This window comes from Mus caroli, unplaced genomic scaffold, assembly GCF_978045245.1.
Source record: "Mus caroli unplaced genomic scaffold, Mus_caroli_1 scaffold_12, whole genome shotgun sequence".
NCBI classification, from domain to species: Eukaryota; Metazoa; Chordata; class Mammalia; order Rodentia; family Muridae; genus Mus; species Mus caroli.
In genome coordinates this window covers 56,274,025-56,298,206 of record NW_028227267.1, presented here as the reverse complement: position 1 = coordinate 56,298,206, position 24,182 = coordinate 56,274,025, and the positions used below count along the sequence as shown (strand labels likewise).

General features: G+C 46.0%; 1 protein-coding gene across 3 annotated transcripts in view; it reads left to right on the top strand.

The window, feature by feature from the left end:
* Positions 1-24,182, top strand: part of Atp8a2 (ATPase phospholipid transporting 8A2) — a 556,425-nt gene that overhangs the window by 9,526 nt on the left and 522,717 nt on the right. The window contains exon 1 of one of the 3 annotated variants that reach the window (XM_085828704.1): positions 1,230-1,320. The exons of 1 other annotated variant lie outside the window; for it this stretch is intronic. Coding sequence is in view for 1 of the 2 variants with exons in the window: in XM_029469106.2 (XP_029324966.1) it covers positions 10,670-10,745 (76 nt within the window). In the remaining variant the exon portion in view is untranslated. Of the gene's footprint in view, positions 1-1,229; positions 1,321-10,478; positions 10,746-24,182 lie in introns of those variants that run through there. One more of the 3 variants, XM_029469106.2, reaches the window with a different exon arrangement.

Sequence of the window (24,182 nt, the reverse complement as noted above, 5' to 3'; positions counted from 1 at the left end):
TGTTCTCTGGAATATGAGGGGAGAAATTGGCTAAGTGTATTCAATAGACTTGTTTTTCTAAAGTTCTGTCACCAATGCAATGGTGTATATTGGCACTGTTTTTTGGGGGAGGAGCACGTGGATCCATTCTGGGAAAGAGTGAAATGTGTGGTACACAAAGAGCTTCTGAAAAGCCACAGAAGTGGGGTTCACCTGCTCTCTGACCTGTCAGGCTATGTTCAGGTAACCTCTGGCAGCCATGGCTACCTGCTCTGTGGTGGGTCTGGAGCTAGATGGGATGGAAAAAGCAGTATAGAGGGAACCTATCTGGTTTTTCTATTAATTTATTTATTCACTTTACATCCCAATTGCAGCCCCTACCTTTCCAGTCCCCCCTCACATACATACCCTTCCCCCACCTGCCCCACCCCTCCTCCTCTGCGAAGGGGAGGTCCCTCTGGGGAGGGAACCTATCTTGCCTCTGAACGTCCCTTGACTCATGTTCCACTCATGCCTGGTCTACATCAGACCTCTAGAGTGCTGGCTTCTCTTCTTCCTCATTGGCCAGTGTATTCAGAAGGTCCTGAGTATGCTCCATTCTGCCTAAATGCTACTTCCAGCGTTTTGGGGGTTAAATTATTCAGAACAAACTAGCCTTGGCTGAAACTTGTCTCCCTCTGCTATCTCTTGCTATTCAGAGGAAAAAATAATCGGAAAACAGTGGGGGAAAGATAAGGGAGGACACTGAGCTAAAATATTCTCACCCCATGAAAACGATGGTGCTGACTGCAAACCAACTGTGCAGTGCTAATTTCACAAAGTATCTTCCAGATTTTGCCCATTTAAGAAATTCTCACCACTGAGGAGTCCATTTGCCAAGTTGTGTGTGTGTGTGGGGGGGGTGCTCCTGCTGATCTCATTTCCATGGCCTTTGGTGAAGCTGAGGAGAGAGGAGGAGGAGGAGGAGCAGGGTGTGGTGCGTGCGTGTGTGCGTGTGTATGTGTACATGTCTTTATATGTTTAGTAAGTTATCATTTTCACTGGGGCTACTCCTTCAGTATAGCGTGGTCTGAGTTTTTCCCACTCTCCTAATTCCATGGCCTATATTAAGCTGCAGTCCAGATAATGGCGGGAGATGGAGACTTGTTTATTGTAACTGACAGCATCAGGCTAAATCAACACAGAGAAAGCAAACAGTGCTGAGTGCTTTTCTGAGTGCTGAAGCTGATCTCCCGAATGCAGGGAAAGCAGAGCTCAGGCAGGAGAGGTGAGTCTCCAGCTGGAAGCCACGGAAAGCAACCACCTGATCTATAGCATTAGCCGGGCGCTGAGGATCTCTAGGTAAGACTTTTATGTTCTTATTCCCTAAGGTTAAAGGAGAAAACTTACTCCCTGTGGCCTTTTCTTTTGGGTGACAAAAAGAAGTACTTAAATCCTCTCTACAGTTCCAAATCTCAGAGATTGACAGTCTTGGAGCCAAATACAGCCTCTTTCAATTTTAAGGAAGTTGGCCTTGAAGCATTTATATGTGATTTTTCTCATACAAATTTTGGGAACTTTTAAGAATAATGTTAACTTTATTTTTATCATCATCATCATCATCATCATTTGTATGAGAGTTTTGCCTGTGTGCACTCTGTGTGTGTGTTTGTGCACTCTGTGTGTGTGTGTGTGCACTCTGTGTGTGTGTGTGTTGCTTGTGGAAAACAGAAGAGTCTATCAGATTCCTTGGACCTCTCTTAGACTCAAAAATTGGATGTAACCGTGGATTTAGCTTTTGAATGCTATATATTTCAAAAGTCACTTTTCTGTCCCCAGCCGTAGGATCAAAAACACTAGCACTGTGACTCATGTGATCTACAAGAAGCACAGAGAGCATCCATCACTTTAAAGAGTCACGATAATTCAATTCCTCAAGAAAAGATAAATCCAAGTGTGAGAATTTTCATCCAGGACAACACAACTTTAAAAAATTATTTCTTTCATGTGTATTTATGTCCCTGAGTGTATGAATGTGTGCCATGTGCCTCCAGGAACCCTGGAGGTCAGAACAGGGCATTGGATCCCCTGGAACTGGGGTTCCATGTAGTCATGAGCCATGTGGGTGCTGGGACTTGAACCCAGTTCCTCTGCAGGAACAGTAAGTGCTCTTAACTGCTGAGACATCTCTTCATCCCCAGATAGCAGTTTTGAAACGACTGACTTTAAAGATGGCTCCTACGTACGAGGACACAGCCAAGGTGCTGTGTCTCTACCTGCCCCAGGACAGAGCCTACCACTGTTCTGTCACTGTCCTTGGCACCTCTAGTATAAGCTGGATTAATCTGTGCATGTGTCTGCCCTGATGGTTTCTAGCTAGGAGAGCAAAGGAGAGACTTCTGAATTGAGACTCCTGTATCCCATCTTCATAGCTTCCTGCCTGTCCTTCCAGAGGCATCTGCTCACCTCTGCTTCCAGCAGACAGTTTGACTATGTGCCCTTGGATTTTAATGTGAGTAGGTGTGAAACTGTGCACACACCAATAGTGCACACTCCAGCAAAATTTTTTAAAAAGATCACTGTCACTGTCTTCAAACACACCAGAAGAGGGCATCAGACCCCATTACAGATGGTTGTGAGCCACCATGTGGTTGATAGAAATTGAAGTCGTATCTATACATCTGTTGGTTCTGCATCCTATAATGGATTCAATTAATCAGAGATGGGAAACAGATAAAACCAATTTGTATCAGTGCTGAACACCCAGACTGTTTTCTTGCCAAACAATGCAACACTGTAACTATTTGTAGTAGGTATCATAATCCACTTAGGAGTCCAACATTTTGACACTGCAACATGACCAGGTCATCTACAAACATGTTGAACTGTCTTTACAGATATCCTGGGACACATGTAGCCTATGGGCCATAGGTTGGACATATCTGATAATTATTCTTGAGGAAGCATACAGGATCTTGTACAAATACTACACAATGTTATACCAGGGGTTTGAGTTCTTGTGGATCTTGCTCTCTGCAGGCATTCAGGGGCCAGTCCTCTGTAGAGAGAAGGGCAACTGCCCATGCTTTATAGATGCATGCTGTGGGAACCTGTCTCACCTTCCTGTCTCAGCGTCCTGGGTACTGGGACTACAAATTTGGGTCCCATGACTGGCATTTATTCTTTTTCATTAATGGTGATACTATAGGGGCTGGAGAAATGGCTCAGAGATTCAGAGCACTTGTTGCTTTACCAGAGGACCTGGCCTCAATTCCCAGCATCCACATGGTTGCTCACAGACATCTATCACTCCAGGGATCTGACCTTTTCCCATCTCTTTTGACCTCTGCAGGTACCAGGCACTTACACATGCACATACATACATGCAGGCAAAACATCATACACATAAAACTAATGTAAAATTTAAAGGATTACTTTAAAATATTTTTAAATCTATCCAACAATCTTAAAACATTTGTATTTAAAGAGAAACAAGGTTCTCTTTATATACTGCTGATGGGAATGTTAACAGATACAGGTACTATGGAAATTAGCATGGAGGTTCCTCAAAAAAAAAAAAAGAACAAAGAAATTATCGTATAATACAGCTACCACACTCTTGGGTCTATGTCTGAATCTTTCCGACTCAACACACCACAGAGATACTTGCAGTCATGTCCATGTTCACTGCTCCAGTAGTCACAACAAAGAGGAAATGGAGCCAGCTTAGATGTCCATCAACAGATGAATGGTAGAGAAAACGTGACACACACACACACACACACAAACACACACACAAATACACAAATAGAATTTTATTCAGCTATGAGAATGAAATAATGATATCTACAAGAAAATGCAAGGAAATCATTATGATACACAAAACAAGCCAGGCTCAGGAAAATACCATGCTTCCTCTCATATGCAGAATCTAGAGTTTCTCTCTCCCCCCACCGTGTCTCTGTGTGTGTGTGTGTGTGTGTGTGTGTGTGTGTGTGTGTGTGTAGCTTGTGAAAAGGAATCATGAGACAGGACAATGGTATGTGGGAAGAGGGATGGAGAAGATAACATAATAGAATGCACTGGCTGGGTGTGCTACTGCACACCTTTGACTCCTGACAAATACAGAGGTGAATGCTTGCAGACAACCATTGGACTGAGAGCTGGGTCCCCAATGGAGGAGTTGGGAGTCTGGTCTCAGCAGGCAGAGGCAGGATCCTGGGTCTTTTTTGAGTTGGAGGCCAGTCTGGTCTCCATATCAAGTTCCAGACCAGTCAGGTGACTAGACAGAGAGAGTGTCTTAGTATAAAAACCAACAGGCAGAAAAGAAGGACTCTTTAGGGGCGGGCATGGGGCTGAAGGAGGACAGAGAAGGAAAGGGGTGAAAGGGATAAAATGTTTGCTTGAAAAGGCCACAGTGGAACTGTGCCTCCCACTATGCACTAACTTTAAACACTAAAAATAACCCAGAGTGGGAACAGAATACTCACAGGAGGAAATACAAAGTGTGGAGCAGAGACTGAAGGAAAGGCCATCCAGAGACTGCTCCACCTGGGGATCCATCCCATTTACAGTCGCCAAACTTGGGTGCTACTGCTGATGCCCGGAAGTGCTTGCTGACAGGAGCCTGATATGGCTGTCTCCTGAGAGGCTCTGCCAGTGCCTGACAAATACAGAGGTGGATGCTTACAGACAACCATTGGACTGAGAGCTGGGTCCCCAATGGAGGAGTTGGAGAATGGACTGAAGGAGCTGAGGGGTTTTGTAGCCCCATGTGGGGAGCAATAATGTCAACCAGCCAGACTCCCCTGAGCTCCCAGGGTCTGGACCACCAACCAAAAGGGTACACATGGAGAGACCCATGGCTCTGTTCGCATATGTGGCAGAGGACGGCCTTGTTGGACGTCAGTGGGAGGAGTGGCCCTTGGGCCGGAGGAGGTTTGATGCCCCAGTGTAGGGAAATGCCAAGGTGGGAAGGCAGGAGTGGGTGGGTGGGTGAGCACCCTCATAGAGACAGGGGAGGGGAGATGGGATAGGGGGTTTCTGGAGGGAAGACCTGGAAAGGAGGATAACATTTGAAATGTAAATAAAGAAAATAAACAATAAAAGAAAAATATAAATTTATTTGTACATCTCATTGAGCTTGTTCTCCAAAATTTTCCTGTTAAAAATAACGTGAATACTTTAGCATTTAAAATGTTTTCCCTTCCACTAGTATTTTAAAGATCAAGATAATTTGCTGTGAAATGTGGACCTCTTAACTATATAGTCTGATAGTCCTAACATAAGCACCCCATATCTACCCTTTAAACAAGTTTCCACCCCCTCAAAGTTCCTTCCAGCCCCTTCCCCTCTCAGTAAATTTCCAAAACCTATTGTTTGGGAGCCAACTGTCAAGGGTTCATCCTGAGCCATTCTATTTGCTGACTTGACTCTGAGCCACATTCCGTTTTAGGAACAGACCACTACTGTGTGCCCTTTGACCTACTGATGGGTGTCTGGAGTGTTTCCAGGTTGGAGTCATCACGTACAAGGCTGCTATTAATTTCATGTTTGAATATTTTTGTAGAAATACATGTTTATTTCTCTCCAGTAAGTATCTGGAGGTAGAATCTCTCAGTCCTAGGGAAGGTGTACATTCGTCTTCATGAGAAACCACTAGGTCTTTGTCCATTTGTGTAAGTGAGTACACCGAGGCACCTCCCCGCGCCCCAGCAATACAGAGGCTCGGGTAGCTCAGCAGTCTCCACAGTGTTTGGAATTACTTTTTAACGTGGACCTGCTGACCATTGTGGAAGAGGTTGTTTGTTTAATTTGCACATCCCTGATGACTGCTGACATTTGTCACCTTTCAGGTGACTATGGGCTAGTTGCTTATCTCCACTTGGTGCCTGTTCAGGTAGTTTGACCATTTTTTAAAAAGTTGATTTGTGGGAGGTATTTACACATATACTGCCTCTTACTTGCTTCCCCTGTTGTTAAAGTCTCTTCCCAGTCTGTGGCTTGCCCGGCCGCCATCTTGTCTCGCTGAGTAGAGGCTTTATTTCTGATGCTAATTATAAATGCTTAACTTTTGTTTTGTTTTGTTTCGAGACAGGGTTTCTCTATGTAGCCCTGGCTGTCCAGGAACTCACTCTGTAGACCAGGCTGGCCTCAAACTCAGAAATGCGCCTGCCTCTGCCTCCCAAGTGCTGGGATTAAAGGCGTGCACCACCACCGCCCTGGCAAATGCTTAACTTTTATGGCTAGCACTTTGCATGGCCTTGCATGACAGCTTCCCCCTGACCCCCTGTTTTTGTTCCTATAACATTGAAATATCTTGTTTTTAGTATTTATGATTCATTTTAAGTGTAGTGCATGGATAAAAGGTTAAAGTTTTGTTGTTCACCTGCACCCCCAGTCTGGACATCAAGCTGCCACTCCAACATCTACTGAGAAGACTGTCCCCATTCTACTGACTTGCTTTTTAGTGTCTTTACCATAATTACTTCACCATATGGCTCTGGGTCTATGTCTAGACTCTCTGTTCTGTTTCTTTTTCCTTTTTTTTTTTTTTTAAGATTTATTTATTTATTCTATGTAAATACACTGTAGCTGTTTTCAGACACACCAGAAGAGGGCATCAGATCCCATTACAGATGGTTGTGAGCCACCATGTGGTTGCTGGGATTTGAACTCAGGACCTTCGGAAGAGCAGTCAGCGCTCTTAACCGCTGAGCCATCTCGCCAGCCCTCTGTTCTGTTTCAATGAGCTTTTTCTCTATTTATTGCCACCACCACAGTGTCCTTGCATGGTAAATGCTTCTAGTGTGTTCCCCGGGAGCCTACATGCCATGTATTCAGTGTGGAGGGCTTACACATCTTTCATAAGTTTTCTGTATATCTGATCTTACAATGTGGTTCCCAGGAATATTTTATTAAACTTAAATGTGCGCATTGCCAGTTCAGTGAGACTGTATTTCCCGCAATGACTGCAGTAATGTTTTCAACTCTCATGCTCTTCAGAATCTTTTCACTCATGCTTGTGATGACTGGGCCCTTGTGACTACTTGGCATCCAGGATGTGTAAGAAGTGGTGCAGCATACATTCCCGGGCCGGGCCAGGATGGGTGACCTTGTCTCTCGATGTATCTGCTCTTGGAACCTACTCACCAGGACTCAACAGGCCCGGGTAGAGAGGTCCTAGCGGCAGGTCGTTATCAATGCCAGAAATGAATGTGAACGAATGCATAAAATAATAGATGGGAGAGTCTCCTTGACTACGACAAAACTGGATTTGTCCTTCTATGTCTGCTCAGTTCCTGAATAATGACACAGGGACTATTTTTGTTAATTAATGCCTAGGCCTTCCTGAAGCTAGGCGTGTTCCCAACTAGCTTGTAATTCAGCTATCCCATTTATATTAATCAAGTTCTGCCATAAGTTCTGGCTGATTACCTCTTCTCAGTTTCATGTCTGACTTCCTCTGTGTCCCAGTGGTGAATCTTAAGCGTGACTCTTTCCTAGAGTTCTTAACTATGCTGGACGTCCACCTTCTATTCTGCCTTTTGCTATAGGCCATCAGCTTTTTATTTTAACCAATCAGATGGTGCCTGAGGCAGGCAAGAAAGGACAGAAACACAACTTCATCCAGTGCATATAAACATTATCCCTACACTATTACCCCTAAGTTGTAGCCTACTAAATATCATCTACTCTGTGTGGAGTTGGGGAACACTGCTCTCTCTGGGAAAGAAGAGAGAATGAGAATTCAAACAGGAGTTAGGCCATCAAAATGCATCCATAGAATCTTTAATAAGAATCTGTACAAGAGTGAGATTTGCACAAAGTGATCTCCTATCAAAAACCCTTTACCCCAAGCAGTCAGAGTTGACTGTTAGCTTGTCAGTCTGTAAATACCAGGGAAAAGAGAAAGAGGATAAAGGTGAGGAAGGGGCTGGTCTGTGGGCAGGAGGAAGGGAGAGAATCGGTGAGTTACAGGCCTGCTTTGGGGTGTTTAGATTGAGATTCATCTTTCTCTATATTTTAATGTGCTCTCCACACACTACTGTCTTTTTAAAAAAATGTTGCATATGTGTGTTTATAAAAAGTCACACATGTAAACATTTGGAAAAGAAATGGTTCCAGAGCTGGTGGCTTAGTCAAATTCAGTGATGCTGGCTCTCCCAAGGCTTCATTCCTCTCCCCAAGGGGCTGCTCTGTTCCAGGCTTGGGAAAAACCTGCAGCTATGGCCAATTAATTGAGGCAATTATCTTGAAAGTTCTGCTTTCATACAAGTAGAGATAAAACAGGTCTCACAGACTCGCCCATTGCTCTGGATTTTATGTCTGACTTTCTTTCCTCCCATTGGTGAATCTTCCATCCTCCAGGCCAGACTACCTCTGGCAAGGGCACAAGGGTTTCTGCTCACAGACAGCACAGCCTGTGTGTGATCTATGTTGCCTGGATGTTGTGATTAAGAAGCACTGCTCATTGCTTGGTTTTTGTCTTGTGTGTCTTTTCTTCCTTTTACCACCGGATGGTGGGACTGAGGTCTGCATTCTGTGCCTAATGCCAACCTAATTTTTCCAACTCTGCAAAGGCAATGAGGGGCATTTACCATGGAGATAAGTACAACACTCCCCGATTGCCCTTGACAGTCTATCCTGCATGTGGCAAATGAACTGACTGCCTTATTGCTCCTCCCACAAACCTGCATGATACCTCACATCTATAATCCCCACACTTGGAAGGCTGAGGCAGGAGGATTGCCACCAGTCTCAAGTCATCTTGAGCTACATTTGGGAGTGAGCTCAGGCTGCCCCAGCACAGTAAGACTCCTTCCATCCTAGGCTACCGTCATCACATTTCTCCAGGGCTGTTGGACAATTTGGTTACCAGAAGGTACCTACAAAGACAGGAGCAATGAGCCCATCTTATGCTGTGATTCCGTGAAATCAGAGAACAATTACAAATGACCACTGTCTATTCTTTCTATTCTCAGTGAGTTATGGTCATTGTTTCCTGTCTGGGGGGTGCTGATGATAACACATATAATAATAAATGAATGTTTTCAACCGCTTCAGTGCAATGGTCAGCCTAAGCTTTGAGAGCCCCCGTCAGCAGCCTGGGAGACTCACTGAGTAGTTGTGCTGCCCTGAAGCTCACTCTGCTCAACACTTGATACCGTTCCTGTTTCTTGGACCTTCCTGCTAAAGAGTCATTTCTTCTCAGAAACAATGTTTACCCTGAGGGCCAGAGTCCATGCTTTATCATAAGAGGCTTGGAGGTGTTTGTGCTCACAGATAACCCACGTGGGGAGCCTGGGATGCTAAGCACACAGGGTTGTTCCTTCAAAGAAAAGAATTAACACCTGTCACTGGTCCAGAAGGCTGGCAGTTCCTAGCCTGGTGGCCTTTTTTTTTTTTTTTTTTTTTTTTTTCTGTTTGCATGGCCACAGACTTTCCTGGCACTAGACCTTTCCTGAGACTCTTATCAAAAACTTATTTTCCCTCAGTCAATCTATAGAACCTATCTTTATGGACTTACCAAGTCACGTCCAATCCGTATTTAGAGGACTTTGTTTCTTAAGGAAGTTTATGTGTGCTTTGTTGTGCACACGGGATTGAGTTCATCACTAGAATAGTTTTCACCAAATTCGGCTGTGCTACATATGCTTAAAATACACCACTCGTGGTCAGACTCCTGAAGTTTGAACCATCACTGGCTACTGAGTCGTGTTGAGCCAACCGCCTTCTTACCTCCTACAGCCCATCACTCCATAGCCCTCCAAACCCCCGAGGCTCCCCCACTTTATGTAAAAGGAAAGGTAATGATTGATCTCTTCAGCAAGAGTAAGATCAGAATCCGGTTGGCTGGTTTGTTTTTCTGCTTTTAGTCTAAAGCCAAGATTTCGTCAGACACAGTAAAGATTTAGCTGGTTTTTTCACTACCCCCCATAGAACTGTGCTCAGAAGGACTCAGTTTAAACATTAAGTGAAGGGAGAAATCAAACAAAAGCAAGCCGAGTGACCTTGGGCCAGTCATCCCTTACCTCTCAATAGATTTGTTTGCATGTAGAAGGTGCACTGCGTGTGTCGTGGGAGTGGATGTGTGTGGTGGGTGAGCGTTCTGGAGGTCTCTGGTCTGTGACACACCGTTGAGGACAGGAGCTGCAGACCCAGCACTTCTCTGAATTTCAGGTCTCAACCTGGAATTCTTATTGCACGAAGGACCCATGCAGATCCTGTCGGGCTGGATACAAAAGAGCAGAAGCTGCTAACAAAAAAGGAAGGAAGTCGGAGGACCCACCGCTGCACAGCACAAGGGACAGGCAGGGGAGATAAGGTAGCGACTGGTTAGGGCCCAGTGCCGCCCAGATGCGCCCATCTCCTCCGGGAGTCCGCACCCAGCCCCGCATCCCTGCCCGCGTCTCCCGAGCCACCTGCCAGGACTCATGCGGGCGGCGCAGCCTCGGGCGGGTCCCCGCCCCTGCGCTGCTGGGCCAGCGAGGCCGCCGCGGCGTTCCGGGCGCCGCCGCATTGGCCGCTGCGGTGCGGGAGGCGCGGTCGGCGCAGCCTCGAGGCTGCGGGCACTGGCTAGGACGACCCGCAGCGCTCGCTCAGCCTTCGGCCCGCTCGCCCATGGCCCTGGCGCAGTGGTCCTGGCGTCCAGCCTCCCGCGTAGTCCCCACCGGTCGTCTCTGGCCTCCCAGCCTCCCAGCCACGCGCGATGCTGAACGGCGCGGGCCTGGACCAGGCTTTTAAGATGTCGTTACCGCGGAGGGCGAGGATCGGCGCGTCCGTGGGTGAGCGGGGAGGGTGGGATACCGGGGCGGGGGCGGCGCCCGGGGCTGGGAGACACTGCTCCGCCCTTCGCCCTGTCCCCTCCCCCGGGCGCCTGGAGCTGCGGGATTCCGGACGCCACGCCCTGCTGACCCCTGACCAGACAACCTTGCACTCCCGCGGCCAAAAGTCCTCCCACCGTGCTGAAGGGGCGAGGGGCGGCGAGCGTGAGAGAAGTCTCATCCCCCTGGCACGCTTGTGCATGCGTGTGTGCATGTGTCTGTGTGTATGCGTGTATCCGTGTGTGTGTGTGTGTGTGTGTGTGTGTGTGTCCGCGTGCGCGTTTGCGTGTTGGTGCACGCGCGCGCGTGCCTGTCTGTGCGCCCTTACGCGGTGATGCAAAGGACGGGAGCTGCAGTTTTCTGTCCTGTTCCTAGTTGTCATGGGCACAGTTTGGCAAGTGTAGGGAACTTCTTGCCTCTCAGGTTGGCTGCTTGCGTCACCGAGTGTATGGTCTTGTACAGAGACCTAAGGGAAGCAGAATGTCACTAATAATGTTTTCACCACCTGGGGCCCAAGAGCTCTGGCTTACTCTAAGGACAGAGTAGCACAGGGTTTCACTGCATTCAGAAGCTGCAGGGGCCTCGGTGGGACTTGCAACACAGCTTCTCAACACAGCCTCTCTCCAACCATTCACTGTAAATGCCTTTGTTGTGTAATTTACTTAGGGAACATGACCCCAGCACACGCGATACTCTGTGGCTACAGCACTTGATAGGTAACCCAGACCTTAGATAATGCAAAACTAGAGGAGACTTCCAAAACGATGCCTGTCTTGCATTTCAGGTCTCTTTGAAAGGAGTCTGGGTAGATCTTTGATGAAGAACGTTCAAGGTTAGGGTTTGGAGCTGAAGTCCCTTGTCAAGTTTATGGTTTTGTCTGTCTTGAGATAATAGACATATAAAAATAAACGACCTTTACATTGAGCAGCGTGAGGGAGTAAAATGTCGTTTAACTAGCGTTTGTTAAACGTGGGCAATATCAGGACACTGTAACATTCGTTTTGAGCAGAACCCTTTCCTGAAAAGGTCACCAGGCAAAATATCAAGTCAAGGAGGTGGAGAGTCCCAGGGGCATCAGGGAGCAATCAGAGGGACAGCTTAGGTACCAGAGGGAAGGAAGTGTGTGCTTTCCAAAGCAGTGCCAAGAGTACAAGGCTTTGTGAAAGAAAGAAACACCCTTGGATGGGGAGAGCGCAGAGGGTTGGTTCTTTGGAGATGATGGGAGAATGAGAGATTTAGCTTTGATCATATTGTATCTGAAGTGCCTGCTGGAGAACCTAGTAGGGATGTTTAGTAGAGACTAACTTATGAGCCTGAGTTCACAGCCAGAGACCTGAATTTCAGATGCTTCCCAGGATGCCTCTATGGGCCCCTTCCTGCAGGCTCACAGGGCCTCCTCCTGGGAGAGGCCTGCTTTAATGTTCTGCCGTTGTTAAGCTTTGCGTCTTGATTTCTGCGCAAGGTGCATGGCATCTCACTGGGTTCCAAAAATTATATAAGTAATACCAGAGGAATCCGAAGGTGTCCTGAGCACTTCACTATTTTCAAATTGGAGGGTCTTAGAGGCAACAGAAAGGTTTTGGAACCGGATGCGAAGCGGTGCGGTGAGTCAGGAATGTCTGTCTCCAAAAGCTCCAGAAAGAACCTGGGCATTGATGCTTGACTCTTCTGTGGAGGTCACCGATGACCTTGGAAGAGCTGCTATTGTGTAACTGTGGGGAGAGATATCTGTTAGTGGGAGTGCAAGAGAGGATTAGAAGACCAGGCTTGGAAACAGACTGTCCATGGTACCCTTTTAGGCTATGCTTTGCAGTTAATGGAGGGGGGAGCAAATGGAGTTGTTCCCATAGAAGTAAGAGAGAGAAGCACTGTGAAGACTGACTATGCAGTCCAACCGCAACAGGAAGGATATCCCAGTCAGGGGCTTCTCAGTGGTCTGTGGCATGAGCCACAGTGGGAAGCAGGGCTCAGAGCAGAGCTGTTTAGAGGCAGATGTGGGGTGTGGAGGATAAAATGTGAGACTTGACAACACAGGTCTATTTTGAACACGTAAGTCATGGATGGGTGAGAGGTCGGGTAGAGACGTGGGTAAAAGGCCTGGCAATTGTGTACTCCCATAAATATTAGTGATGTGATCTTCAAAGACTGCCACTGTTTCTCATTTTTCTGCAAACTAGCAGGTCTGATGGCTAACAGTCCTTCGAGATCAGGCGTCAAACAGCCACACTAGCTGTTCAGCAAAGCAGTTCCACCCGGGGTCATTATTTCTGGTGAGAGAGCTTTAGGCTCCCATTTTGCTCAGGGTGCCCTGTTGTACTTTTCTCAGTTCTTCTCCACAGTGATCTTTTACTTATCAAGTGATGTGGATCCAAAGACTAGTTGTCTATGACAGGCTGTAGCTTGAGTTCCTGGATATACAACAACCACCTTCTGTGTGCCAGACACTTCAGAGATCTGGAGACAGGGCCCTGAACAGGATAGGTGTTCTCTGGATAGAGCCCAGTGACTAGGGATAAGCACAAAGCACACTTGCTCTTGGTGGCTCTCAGCTTGTACCCAGCCTGGGGCCTACATGCACAGGCAAAGGACACAGGTGAACAGGGAGGCAAAGCAGAGAGTGTGTACAGGTGTGCAGGCAGTGGCAGCTGGGAGCCAGGATGGGAAGGAAGGGGGAGCTGTTCTCTGGGGACCGCAGCATCCTTGTTCTCTAGGGAAGGAGTGTCTTCCGTATCATTGAGTTTCTGAATTTGGTGTCATAAAAGATTGACAATAAAGAGCAGGCAGGCAGCGAGCACAGTGCTGATACCTTTAATAAGATTAAATACGGGACCTGCATGGCTACAAGTCCTACTGAAAATGCTCTTGCAGGGCTGTTCCAACATTTTTACCTACCCCTTCCATCTCTATTGTGGTGATTATTATTCGGCGGATTGCTGTACCCCCTTGCTATCTTTAGATATCTTTTAGGGGTTTTTAACCCCATTTCAGACCATATGGCTTCCAGATAAAAGACACAGAAACCTTTAGATTTATAATCTTAAATACGCTAGAGTGGGGCAGATATCAACCCTCTACGCTATTTCATCTACTTCCCTGTGGAAGTAATTTCTGAGACATCACTTACTATGGTCTACTTGGACTGCTCCACTCCATCGGGCCAGCCCCCGTGCCATGCACTGGAGATACACCTGCTCCATGGTGACTTTTTTCTTTCCTTCTCCTTCTTCTTCTCTTTCTGTGATCCCAAGCATAAGAACTTTTGCTCTGCCTCCCTCCCTCCTGCCTAGCCCAGGCTGCAGGCATCTTTATTAACCAATCAGGATAACTTGCGGGCGGGGGCGGGGGTGTGCAGGGCAAGGTTTATACAACTAAAGCTGGTGTATTGCAGAATTCACTGGCTGGCCCTGGCTTTTGGACAGCCAGATCTTTGGATACAGTATAGCATTTGAATACATAGCAGCAACAGACTAATTCCCTACCTGTCTCCCCTGCCCTCTTCTGGTCAGTAAGGGGCTCCTTTAGGTTTTGATTTTCCAATGGGCTCCTGTGTGAACATAACTACCTGGCCTGAGTTTTAAAGGAAGGCGGTGAGGTCAGCTAAAGATAGGAAGGATCCCAGCAGCTCAGATACTAGAATGTTGGAGCTGGAAAATTGGCACAAGGTAGTTTTAATCCCTTCACTTCACAGTGAACTATTTCAGAGCAGCTTGTTAATTTCTAGGAGAACCAACTGAGGCCTACAGAGCTGGCACAGTTCCGGATCAGATCTGATCTGAACAGGACGGGTTCATTCGCTCATTCTTGATGGCTCCCTCTTCCTTGGTAGGAAGTAAGGCAGATATGGGTCTCATCTCTGCTTCTATTTTCTGCACTATCCAGGGCATTCCACACACAGACTTGACCCATCTCTGTCCTGGGTAATTTTGTACTTGCTCTGAAGGTCTGGATTATATTTGGAAGTTCTTGGAGACAATATGTGTTTCAGGGTAAAACTCCAGACTGTAGGTTTAGAGAGAAATGGACTCAAATTTTGACATTGTCATTTGGTTCCTTACAGGTCATTTCTTTACCTTCATTATAGATGAGGATGTAAAGAAAGACTTTATCTCCCCCTCTCCTCCCTCCAAGAGCTTGTGTCAGTGGTGTGTATGTATAACTTGCATAGCATGCATTAATTACCAGATGCATGATCAAGTTAGACAGTGTTACCCAGGATGTGGCTACATAGAGGCATGTCTAAGTGTGCATGATGCAGAGAGTCACACTCACCAATTACCCTGATCCTACACTGTCCACTCTTTAATGTCTGACGTCATCCCCGCCCCCCAAACACACTCACACCCACTGGACATGTCAATTCTCAAGTGTGGCAGTTCTCTCCTTTGAAAGGCGTCTTGTCTTGTGCCTGCAGGTGGCCACTCTGCCCCTAATTTGATGGCTTTAGTTGTTTAATAATTGATTTCACTTTTACAATGGATGCTTTATCTTATATCCTCGTCTGATGGAGGTGCCAGCTAGACAAATGGATTACATTAAAACCATTCTCCCAGAACCTTCAGATGGTTTATGGGAGGATGTTCATACCGTGCTTCTGAAGAAGGGTCTCACCCCCTTATCCCTGGGGCTCTTCACACTTACTAAATATAACCTCCAGTCGATAGCACGCTGAGACAAGATGTTACTTACATCCTTTTGCGCCAGTAAAAGTGCTCAGGGAAGAATGTTAACAACCACCAAGAAAGGCTAAAAATAAAAGTGAGCTCACATTTATGACCGGGCAGTTTCCCCATAGCATTGTCAAGGGCAGACACAAAGCGGAACCTGCCGCGTGGCATTGAGCAGCACGGAGGTGGGGACAGTTATGTTCGTGTGCCTCCCGGGCACGTGCGTCTGTGAGGGTGCAGGCTTTTACTTCTCTCCCAGCTGTTTGGAAGGGTGAAGCATGTGTACCTCTTGAGCCCAGTTTGGGCCAAGGTGGGCAATTAATGAGAACTTGTGTCAACAACCAAATCAAAACAACAAAAGTATACAGATGCGATGTTGTCTGTTCACCAGCTGTGCAGCGGGCTCGTGACGCTACCCTACTACCACACACCAGCACATGTCCTAGTTCTGTGCTTGGGTCCATTTCTCTGAAGGATTATGTCTTACCTGCTAGAAAAAAAAAGATCCATCATATTTCATCCTAAAAATGTGATCTAAAACTCTTCATTCATTTTGATTCGGAGATTTTTGCATTTGGAAGGGGTTTCCCTGCGTTTGAGTTATAATGTGTCGAGTAATGAGCACACATTCATTTCAGACATTCCCAAGGAACGTCTGTGCACAGCTTCCCCTTCATCTTCAGAGACATGGCATCAGCCAGAGGCAGAGGGACGCCAGGATTACTGTAAAATGGTCCAAACACATCACTGAGATTGCAAGTGTGGAAAACTGGGGAGGCAAATGACTTCTTGGAGTGAGCACTTTTGCTGTGCAGCGTCTCATCGCAGATACCAGGTTCAAGACACTTGCTGTTTTCAAGTCTTGGTACCTTAATGGCAAGGAGCAGTTCATTCGTATTCAAAGGGCACACCCGGGTCTGGTCTGCTGTTATCCAGTTAGTGAGGGATTAGTCCTTCTAGCAGCTATTTTTAGGTTAGCCACAAAAACATTATCCCCATTTAAGACTCCTTTCAGTTTCCTTATTACTCCATCCTAATGCACAAAGCAGGCATATCTTGGTTTTCAAAGCTATGGAACTTTTCCCTTTAAACACCACAGTAGTTGTTACTGTATCTGTAACAAGCTAAATGATAGTCCCTTCCTTCGAGTCCCAGGGGACCTGCCCAGCTGCGGGACTTTGAGCAGAGCGGCTTGCTTAGCGTTTATGACATGGCCATTTGTGCCATGCTCCAGCTTGTACTTGGCTGCCCCAAATTACTGCTCTGTTCTTTCCTGCTGGAACACAACCAAGTTTATCTAGGCTGAGTTCGTCTTCCTTATTACTCTGTAGATCTTTGGAAATACATTTCTTCAATTCTGTTTAACTCTTCCAGGGTCTCATTCTCTGGTCGTAGGGTTTGGGTAGAGATTCTCAAAGGGAACTCAACCATATGGGCAGGTCAGGGTGTAGTATCTGGGAATACAGAGAATAAACTGGGCAAGGTGCAAACACAGGGGATGGATGGAGACTGGAAATGAAGTGCTGAGCTAGGCCGTGTCTTGGCAAATGCATAAGGGCAAACATTACCTGTTGACTTTATCGTCTTTATGTTTATGGCTGTTTGCTTTAGTGGTGGAGCCAGTGGAGTGAGAGGGCAGGGGAGGAGCTTTTCTTACTCGTGAGAAGTGGCTGTGCTGTTAGCTTTGTCAACCTGATATAAACCTAGATGTACATGGAAGGGGGGACTTTGATTAAAGAACTTCGTATACCAATTTGGCCTGTAAAGCCTATTTGTGGGACATTTTCTTGATTAGTGATTGAGGCGCGAGGGCCCAGCCCACTCCGGGCAGTGCCATACTTGGGCAGGTGGTCCTGGGCTGTATAAGAAGGCAAGGTGAGGAGCTGAAGCCTTGGCTCAGCATTTAAGAGCATTGGATGCTCTACCGGAGGACCCAGGTTTGATTCCCAGCATCCGCAACTCACAGCAGCCTGTTAACTCCAGTTCTGATGAGCTCCTCTGGTATCTGCAGGCACTGCATGCACACAGGGAACAGATGTATCTGCAGCCAAAACACCCATAAACACACACAGTAAAAAGCAAGCAGCGAGCAAATGAACAAGCGAGCAAGCAAGGAATCTGAGCAGGTCACAGAGAACAAGCCAGCAATCAGCTTTTCCCCATAGGTCCTGCCTCTGCTTCTGTCCTGCCCCGACTGCTCTCCGTGATGGACTGTAATTAGGATGTATAAATCAAATAAACCCTTTATCCCCAAGTTACCTCTGTTCAGTGTTTTATCAGAGCAACTGAGAAACAAACTAGAATAGTGGTATTTATTTGCTTAATATTGTTTTATTTTTAAAAAAGTGTATATGGGGGCATCTCTGTGTGTGTGTGTGTTCATGGGAGACTGTGAAAGGTGCACAATTTGCAGGAGTAGGCTCTCTCTCCACCCAGTGTGTGAGATTGAATTCAGGTCATCAGGCTTGTCAGCATTCACCTTTGCCTGCGAAGCCACCTCACTGGCCTTATACTTCCAGCATGAGTACAAGATGTCAGGTATGTGGTAACCAATACTTTACAGACCGTTGTCACAGATGGTCAAAAATGAAGGTGACTTTGTAAATGTCTTCCAAGCAGCATGGGACCAGTAGCTATGTGTGGTTGACTGATGGTGAGCCAGAACACAGCTGGGCTGTACTGTAATGTACACATTGAATTTCTAGGACAGTAGACAAAGGAAATTTGTGGGGCGTGGTAGCCCACATCTTTAAGCCCAGCATTCAGGAAGCAGTATGGATGGATCTCTGAGTTCCATCCAGTCCAGTCTACATAAACAAGTCAGAGCTACATACTGACTATATATATATATATATATATATATATATATATATATATATATAATTTCATCATTTATTCATGGACTTGAGCTCACACAAACTCACCTGCCTCTGTTTCTTGAGTGCTGGGATTAAAAGACAACACCAACATGCAGAGCTTGTAATTTTACTTTTATTTAGTATACCTACTAGAAATTTAAAAAAATTAATTACTATATAAAGTATTAGATATAATTAAAAAACAAGTGTTAGAACAATTTAAAATGTTTTTAGCTCGTGTTGTATTTCTGCTAGACAACACTGTTACAGACCAGGCTCAAGCTTTATCTTGCTCTTTGACAATTCTGTGCATGTCACATTATTCATGTCTACTCCTATTGTCCCTCCTCCTTTCCCTAGATACTCTCCAACTTTCCCCTTTCCACCTCATGCCCTCTGCTTCTGAGTCCAGTTAGTGCTGCCTGCTGAAATCTGACTAGTCTTGTTGGCTTGCTATCATTCAGGCCTTGTGCAGGTAACTGCACCTGCAATGGATTCATGAGTTCAAACATCTTTGCTCCATTCCTCTTGGAACCATGTACACTCTAGTATAATGGTCCAGGTAGGAAGCAGAGGCCATGGAGGGTAAGTTCCAGACCTTTGCCTAGGGTTCTCAGTGTCTTCCCAGCAAGGACAGCAGAGCTCATGTTTTTAGATTCCTCCAGAGTTCCTTCCAGGGCTTTTTTCTTCTTACCTTGTATGAAACCCCCATTTGGGCACAATCTAGATTAATTTTGAAAATGAACTAGGTCATAGTACTGAGAAATTCTATTCTATTTCTTTGAACCCAGTCTCTGGTGAAATCAAACTGCTTCAGTCTTGGACTATCGTCTGATATCATCAGCCACGGTTTGTAGAGACTGTTGAATATGATAAGCTATGGATCCATGGGATAAGGGACCATGTAGACAGGACAGCAATACACACTCTCCAGGACCAACTTTCTTCAAGATCAGCGACTGTCTCAGATGTAGTTTTTTCTAGTCATTAATGAGTGTTGAGCTAGGTTTCTTTTTAGATCAACAGGATTTAACCCGCCCACCCCTCTCGATGCATGTCTTCTTCATACTATGTTACTTTCTCAACTAAGTGTAACAGAAGCGTGGGAAGTAAATCCCAAAGGGGAAAACCCTTGAATAAACGGTGTTGGCTATGGTTTGGTTATAGCTTGAGTTATTCTCCAGAGATTCTTGTGTTGGAAGCCAGGTTTCCAGTGTGGTGATGTGGTGATGTGGGACTTAGCAGACTTATGTTTAAGTCATCAAAGATGTTGAAGTCATTCTTGTGTGACCTCTAAATTAGTTCTCTGAGAAGGTGATTATAAAGGAACGAGCTGGACACTTGGCAGCCTCTCTCCCTTGTCCTCATACCACGTGACTCTTCTCCCCACCTGTGTATCTGCCATTGTAATACCATTCATCATGAGGTCCTCAACAGAGCCTCTTGGAGGCCCCGAACCTTCGGAACTGTGAGTTAAATAAACCTCTTTTCAAATTAAAATTATTCATGTTCAGGTGCTTCAATAGAGCAACAGAAAATGGACCAATACTGTGTGGAAACACCCTGGGGCTGTTACCAACCCCAAGTCTTGTGGAAAAAATTAAAATAGGTTTTATTACAAGGGATGATGTGAAAATGCTTTAGCTGTTTAGGACTCAGAGACCTGAAGAATTCCTTTGTTTGTTTGTTTGTTTGTTTTTTGAAGCAGGTTTCTCTGTGTAGCCCTGGCTGTCTTGGAACTCACTCTGTAGACCAGGCTGGCATTGAACTCAGAAATATGCCTGCCTCTGACTCCGAGTGCTGGGATTAAAGACGTGCGCCACCACCACCACCCAGCGAGGAATTACTTTTAAATTGCATTCATATATTTTGTTATGATAACTAGGTAACACAGTGTGACTGTGTGTAGTTAACATTGCTACACATAACATTGGGTAGTGTGTGGTTAGTGCACTTGCACTGAGTATCTGGGAATCTCATGTATCAGGAACAGCTGGGACAACTGTACTGTGAGGGTTTCTGTGGGGACTCTTAGGCCACATGAGCATGGGGACAGGGAGTGAGACTGTACACAGGCAAGGGGAGTCCACCCATCGTTCTAAATCTCTCATCTAGACTTACTTTATATAAAAATTTTTAATTGAAAATATATTCTTCTTTAATGCAATACATATCGACCACAGTTTCCCCTCCCCCCACTTCTCCCAGCTCCACCCTACTCACTCTTAGATCCACCTCCACTCCACACTGGTTTCCCTCCAGAAAAGAACAGGCCTCCAAGAGACAACAACCAAACACAACAAAACAAGATACAATAAGACAAGGCAACTCACCAGGAGGAAAAGAGTCCTGGGAGCAGGAAAAAAGAGTCAGAGACACCTGTTCCCACTGTTAAGAGCCCCCCCAAAACACCAACCTAACAGCCGCAACATATAAACAGAGGATCTGGTGTAGACCCATGCAGACCTTGGTACTTGCTGCTTCAGTTTCTGTGAGCCCATATGAGCCCTGCTTAGTTGATACAGAGGGCTGTATTCTCCTGGTGTCTTCCATCCCCTCTGCCTCCTTGCCAGGGGTTGAGGGAATGATAGCAATGATAAACTGAGGGGGTGTGATGACATCATAGTGTATTACTGTGGTATCAGCACTATGATGTCAGCATAGTCGTATCATTCTATGAGGTCAGACTTACAGTTTTATGCTGTGAGAAATGTCTACAATGGCATGTATTCCCACAACAGTATCAAAGAATTTAGTTTCCCTGCTCTACAGATCTCTGTGTGACACTCACTCGTCCCCACCCCCTTCCTGACCCCTCAGAGCCACTGAGAATTAAGTTACTCATTGGGAGTCCCACAGTCTCTAGCTTCTCAGACTGGTTGCTTTTACTTTGTTAGATGTGTTTAAGGTTCCTCCCTTTTTTTTTTTTTTTTTGCTTTTTAATCTGGCTTGGTAATTTATTTCTTTTTGTTCCTGAACAACAATTCATCATCTGCATATTTGTCCATTTGTCCACTGAGAGCCATCTTGCTTGTGTCCAGATTGGTAAAATGTTCTGGTTAGAAGTTTGTTATTTTTTTGTTTGTTTGTTTGTTTCTGTCAAGTTGACATAAGCTAGGGTCATCTGGGAAGAGGGAACATCAACTGAGGAATTGCTTCTACCAGACTAACTTTGTAGGGGAGTCTGTGGGGGCATTGTCTTGATTAATGATTGGTGTGGGAGGGTCCAGACCAGTAGGGGTGGTGCCACCCTGGGCAGTTGGTCCTGGTTATATGAGAAAGCGGGCCACAGAGAGCAAGGCAGTAAGCGCTGTTACCTCATGGGTCCTGCTTGAGAGCCTGCCTTGACTTCCCTCAATGGTGGCCTGCAAGCTGTAACCGAAACGACCCCCTTCTTCCCCCCCCCCCGAGTTCCCTGCTGTTAGTGTTTAGCACAGAAGTGGAGGCACACAAAGCCAGCGGGGTTAGGAGGAAAGCTGCTCTCGGAACTTGGGCCCGTATTTCTGTGTGGACATATGTTTTCAACTCTTTTTGGGCAAATCACAGAAAATTGCTGGACCATGTGGTGAGAGTGTTTTATTTTATCAGAGACTGTCAGTTGCCTTTGCAAAGTGTGTGCACTATCTTGCACTCTTGTTGAGGGGTCATGCCACGCCACAGCCTCACCTGCACTCAGTATTGTTATCATTCAGGATTTCAGCCACTCAGAAGGCACACTGCAGTATTCTGTCCATTTAATTTGCAACTTTTTGAAGATGGGTGATGGAAATGGTTAATTTCAGGTCACAGCCTGTCATTTTGGGGAAGTCAAGGCAGAAACCCGAAGTGGCGAATCACATAATATCCAGCCAAGAGCAGAGAACAGATATACATATGCTTAATATTCAGCTTTCTAGGGCTAATGACACCCCAGGCCAACTGATGGAGAAAACTTCTCATTGAGTGAATTTAGCTTGTATCAAGCTGACAACAAACACTAACCTGCACACATGCACACAGACACACACATACACGCACACAATACACAACACACATACAAACACAAACACACACACATACACAACACACACACAAACACACACACACAGAGTCACAGTCAGACACATACACAGAGGCATAGACAGACATACAGACAGGCACACACACAGACATATACCCACATATACCTCCAAGCCCCCCAAAGACACATGCAAACACACGCAGAAATATAGACAGAAAGACACACATGCACACTACACACACACACATAGATACAAACAAACACACATGCACACTGCATATACACACACAACACACACATAGACACATACAGATATACACACATGCACACTTCAAACACACAAACAAACATAAGCACACCCAGCACATACATAGACACAGACAGAAATAGACACATGCATACTGCAATACACAACACACAACAGACACATACAGACAGACACACACATACATGCACACTGCACACACACAGAGACAGCCATATGCACATATAGACACAGACAGACAGACATACACAGACACATGCACACTGAACATCCACAGCATACACATAGACACATACAAACATACACTCACACTGCACACACACATGCATACACACATGTACACCCACAAACACACACTTTTGCCCCTATCAATGGAAGTATTTTAATATATATCTTCTTGCATTTCCATAGTAACCCCCAACAAAAATCAGACATTTTGGTGTGTTTTAGTCTCTGCCTCTCTTCGATTCCCCCTCTTCTCCTTGTCAAAGTTACCTGAATTGACTCCAGAAAGGACTTAACTTTCTATTTAACAGTCCCCCCCACCCAGCCCCCTTGGCCATGTCTCCCTGTGTGTTGTTCTTCCTGATGAACAGGTCCTCAGGGATTCCGAGAGTGTGAGAGTGGTAGGTGGTCTGCTTCTGGGTTTGTTTGTTTGTACTCACTGTAAACTCACTATATAGCCAAGGATAACCTTGAACCTATTATTTTCCCATCTCCACGACCTGAATCCTGGGGTTACAGAGCTGAGATTGTACATAGTTTATGCAATTCTGAGGTTGGGACCTGCTAGGCAAACTCTCTCTTCACTGGGATGTACCTCCAATCCCCAGCCTGGAGTTTGATTTTCTTTGTGTGTGTGTCATAGAAAATGCTTTTTATGGTATTGTAGTTAAAGTTTCAACTTTCGCTTATGGGATCTAGGCTCTAAATCTCTTTCCTTCAGCACTTTGAGAGATGGCTCTGTTGTCATCTGCCCTGGGCTCGCTGAGTGGAGTCTGTGGCTCTCTCATTCTCCTTCCTTTTAAGTCAGGCTGATCTTCAGTTTTGCGGAGACTCCAGGGAGAGAGCTGTTCTTCGTGTTCCAGTACCTCAGCAGATGTTTTCCCTATCCTCTGCTCAGAGGATAAGCTGCTGAGAATTCCCTTCTGGCCTGAGAATCTTCACTGTCCTAGTCTTTGAGGGAGAACTTTTCAAATCTCACAGCTTCAAGTTTTTCCTCCCCACAGACCCCCTACCCTCCCTCAGACTTCCTACTCTCCCACAGACTCCATACTCTCTCAGACTCCCTACCCTCCCACAGGCCTCGTACCCCCCCCCCAGGCCCCCTACCTTCCCACAGATCTCCTACTCCCCTTCAGACCCCCTACCTTCCCTCAGATCCTCTACCCTCCCACAGACCCTCTACCCTCTCACAGGCTTCCTACCCTCCTGTAGCTTTCCACCGTAGGCTTCTTCACTAGTCTCTCCCAGAGTTCTTGGGTTTCCTCTTTGCTTTCCCCATCCCCATCTGTTTTTGACACATTACTTGGTTGGCTTGCTATCTCAGTTAAGTCACTCTTCAGCCTTCCTCTCTAGTTACCCTGATCTACTGGATTTCTTCAAAAGTTG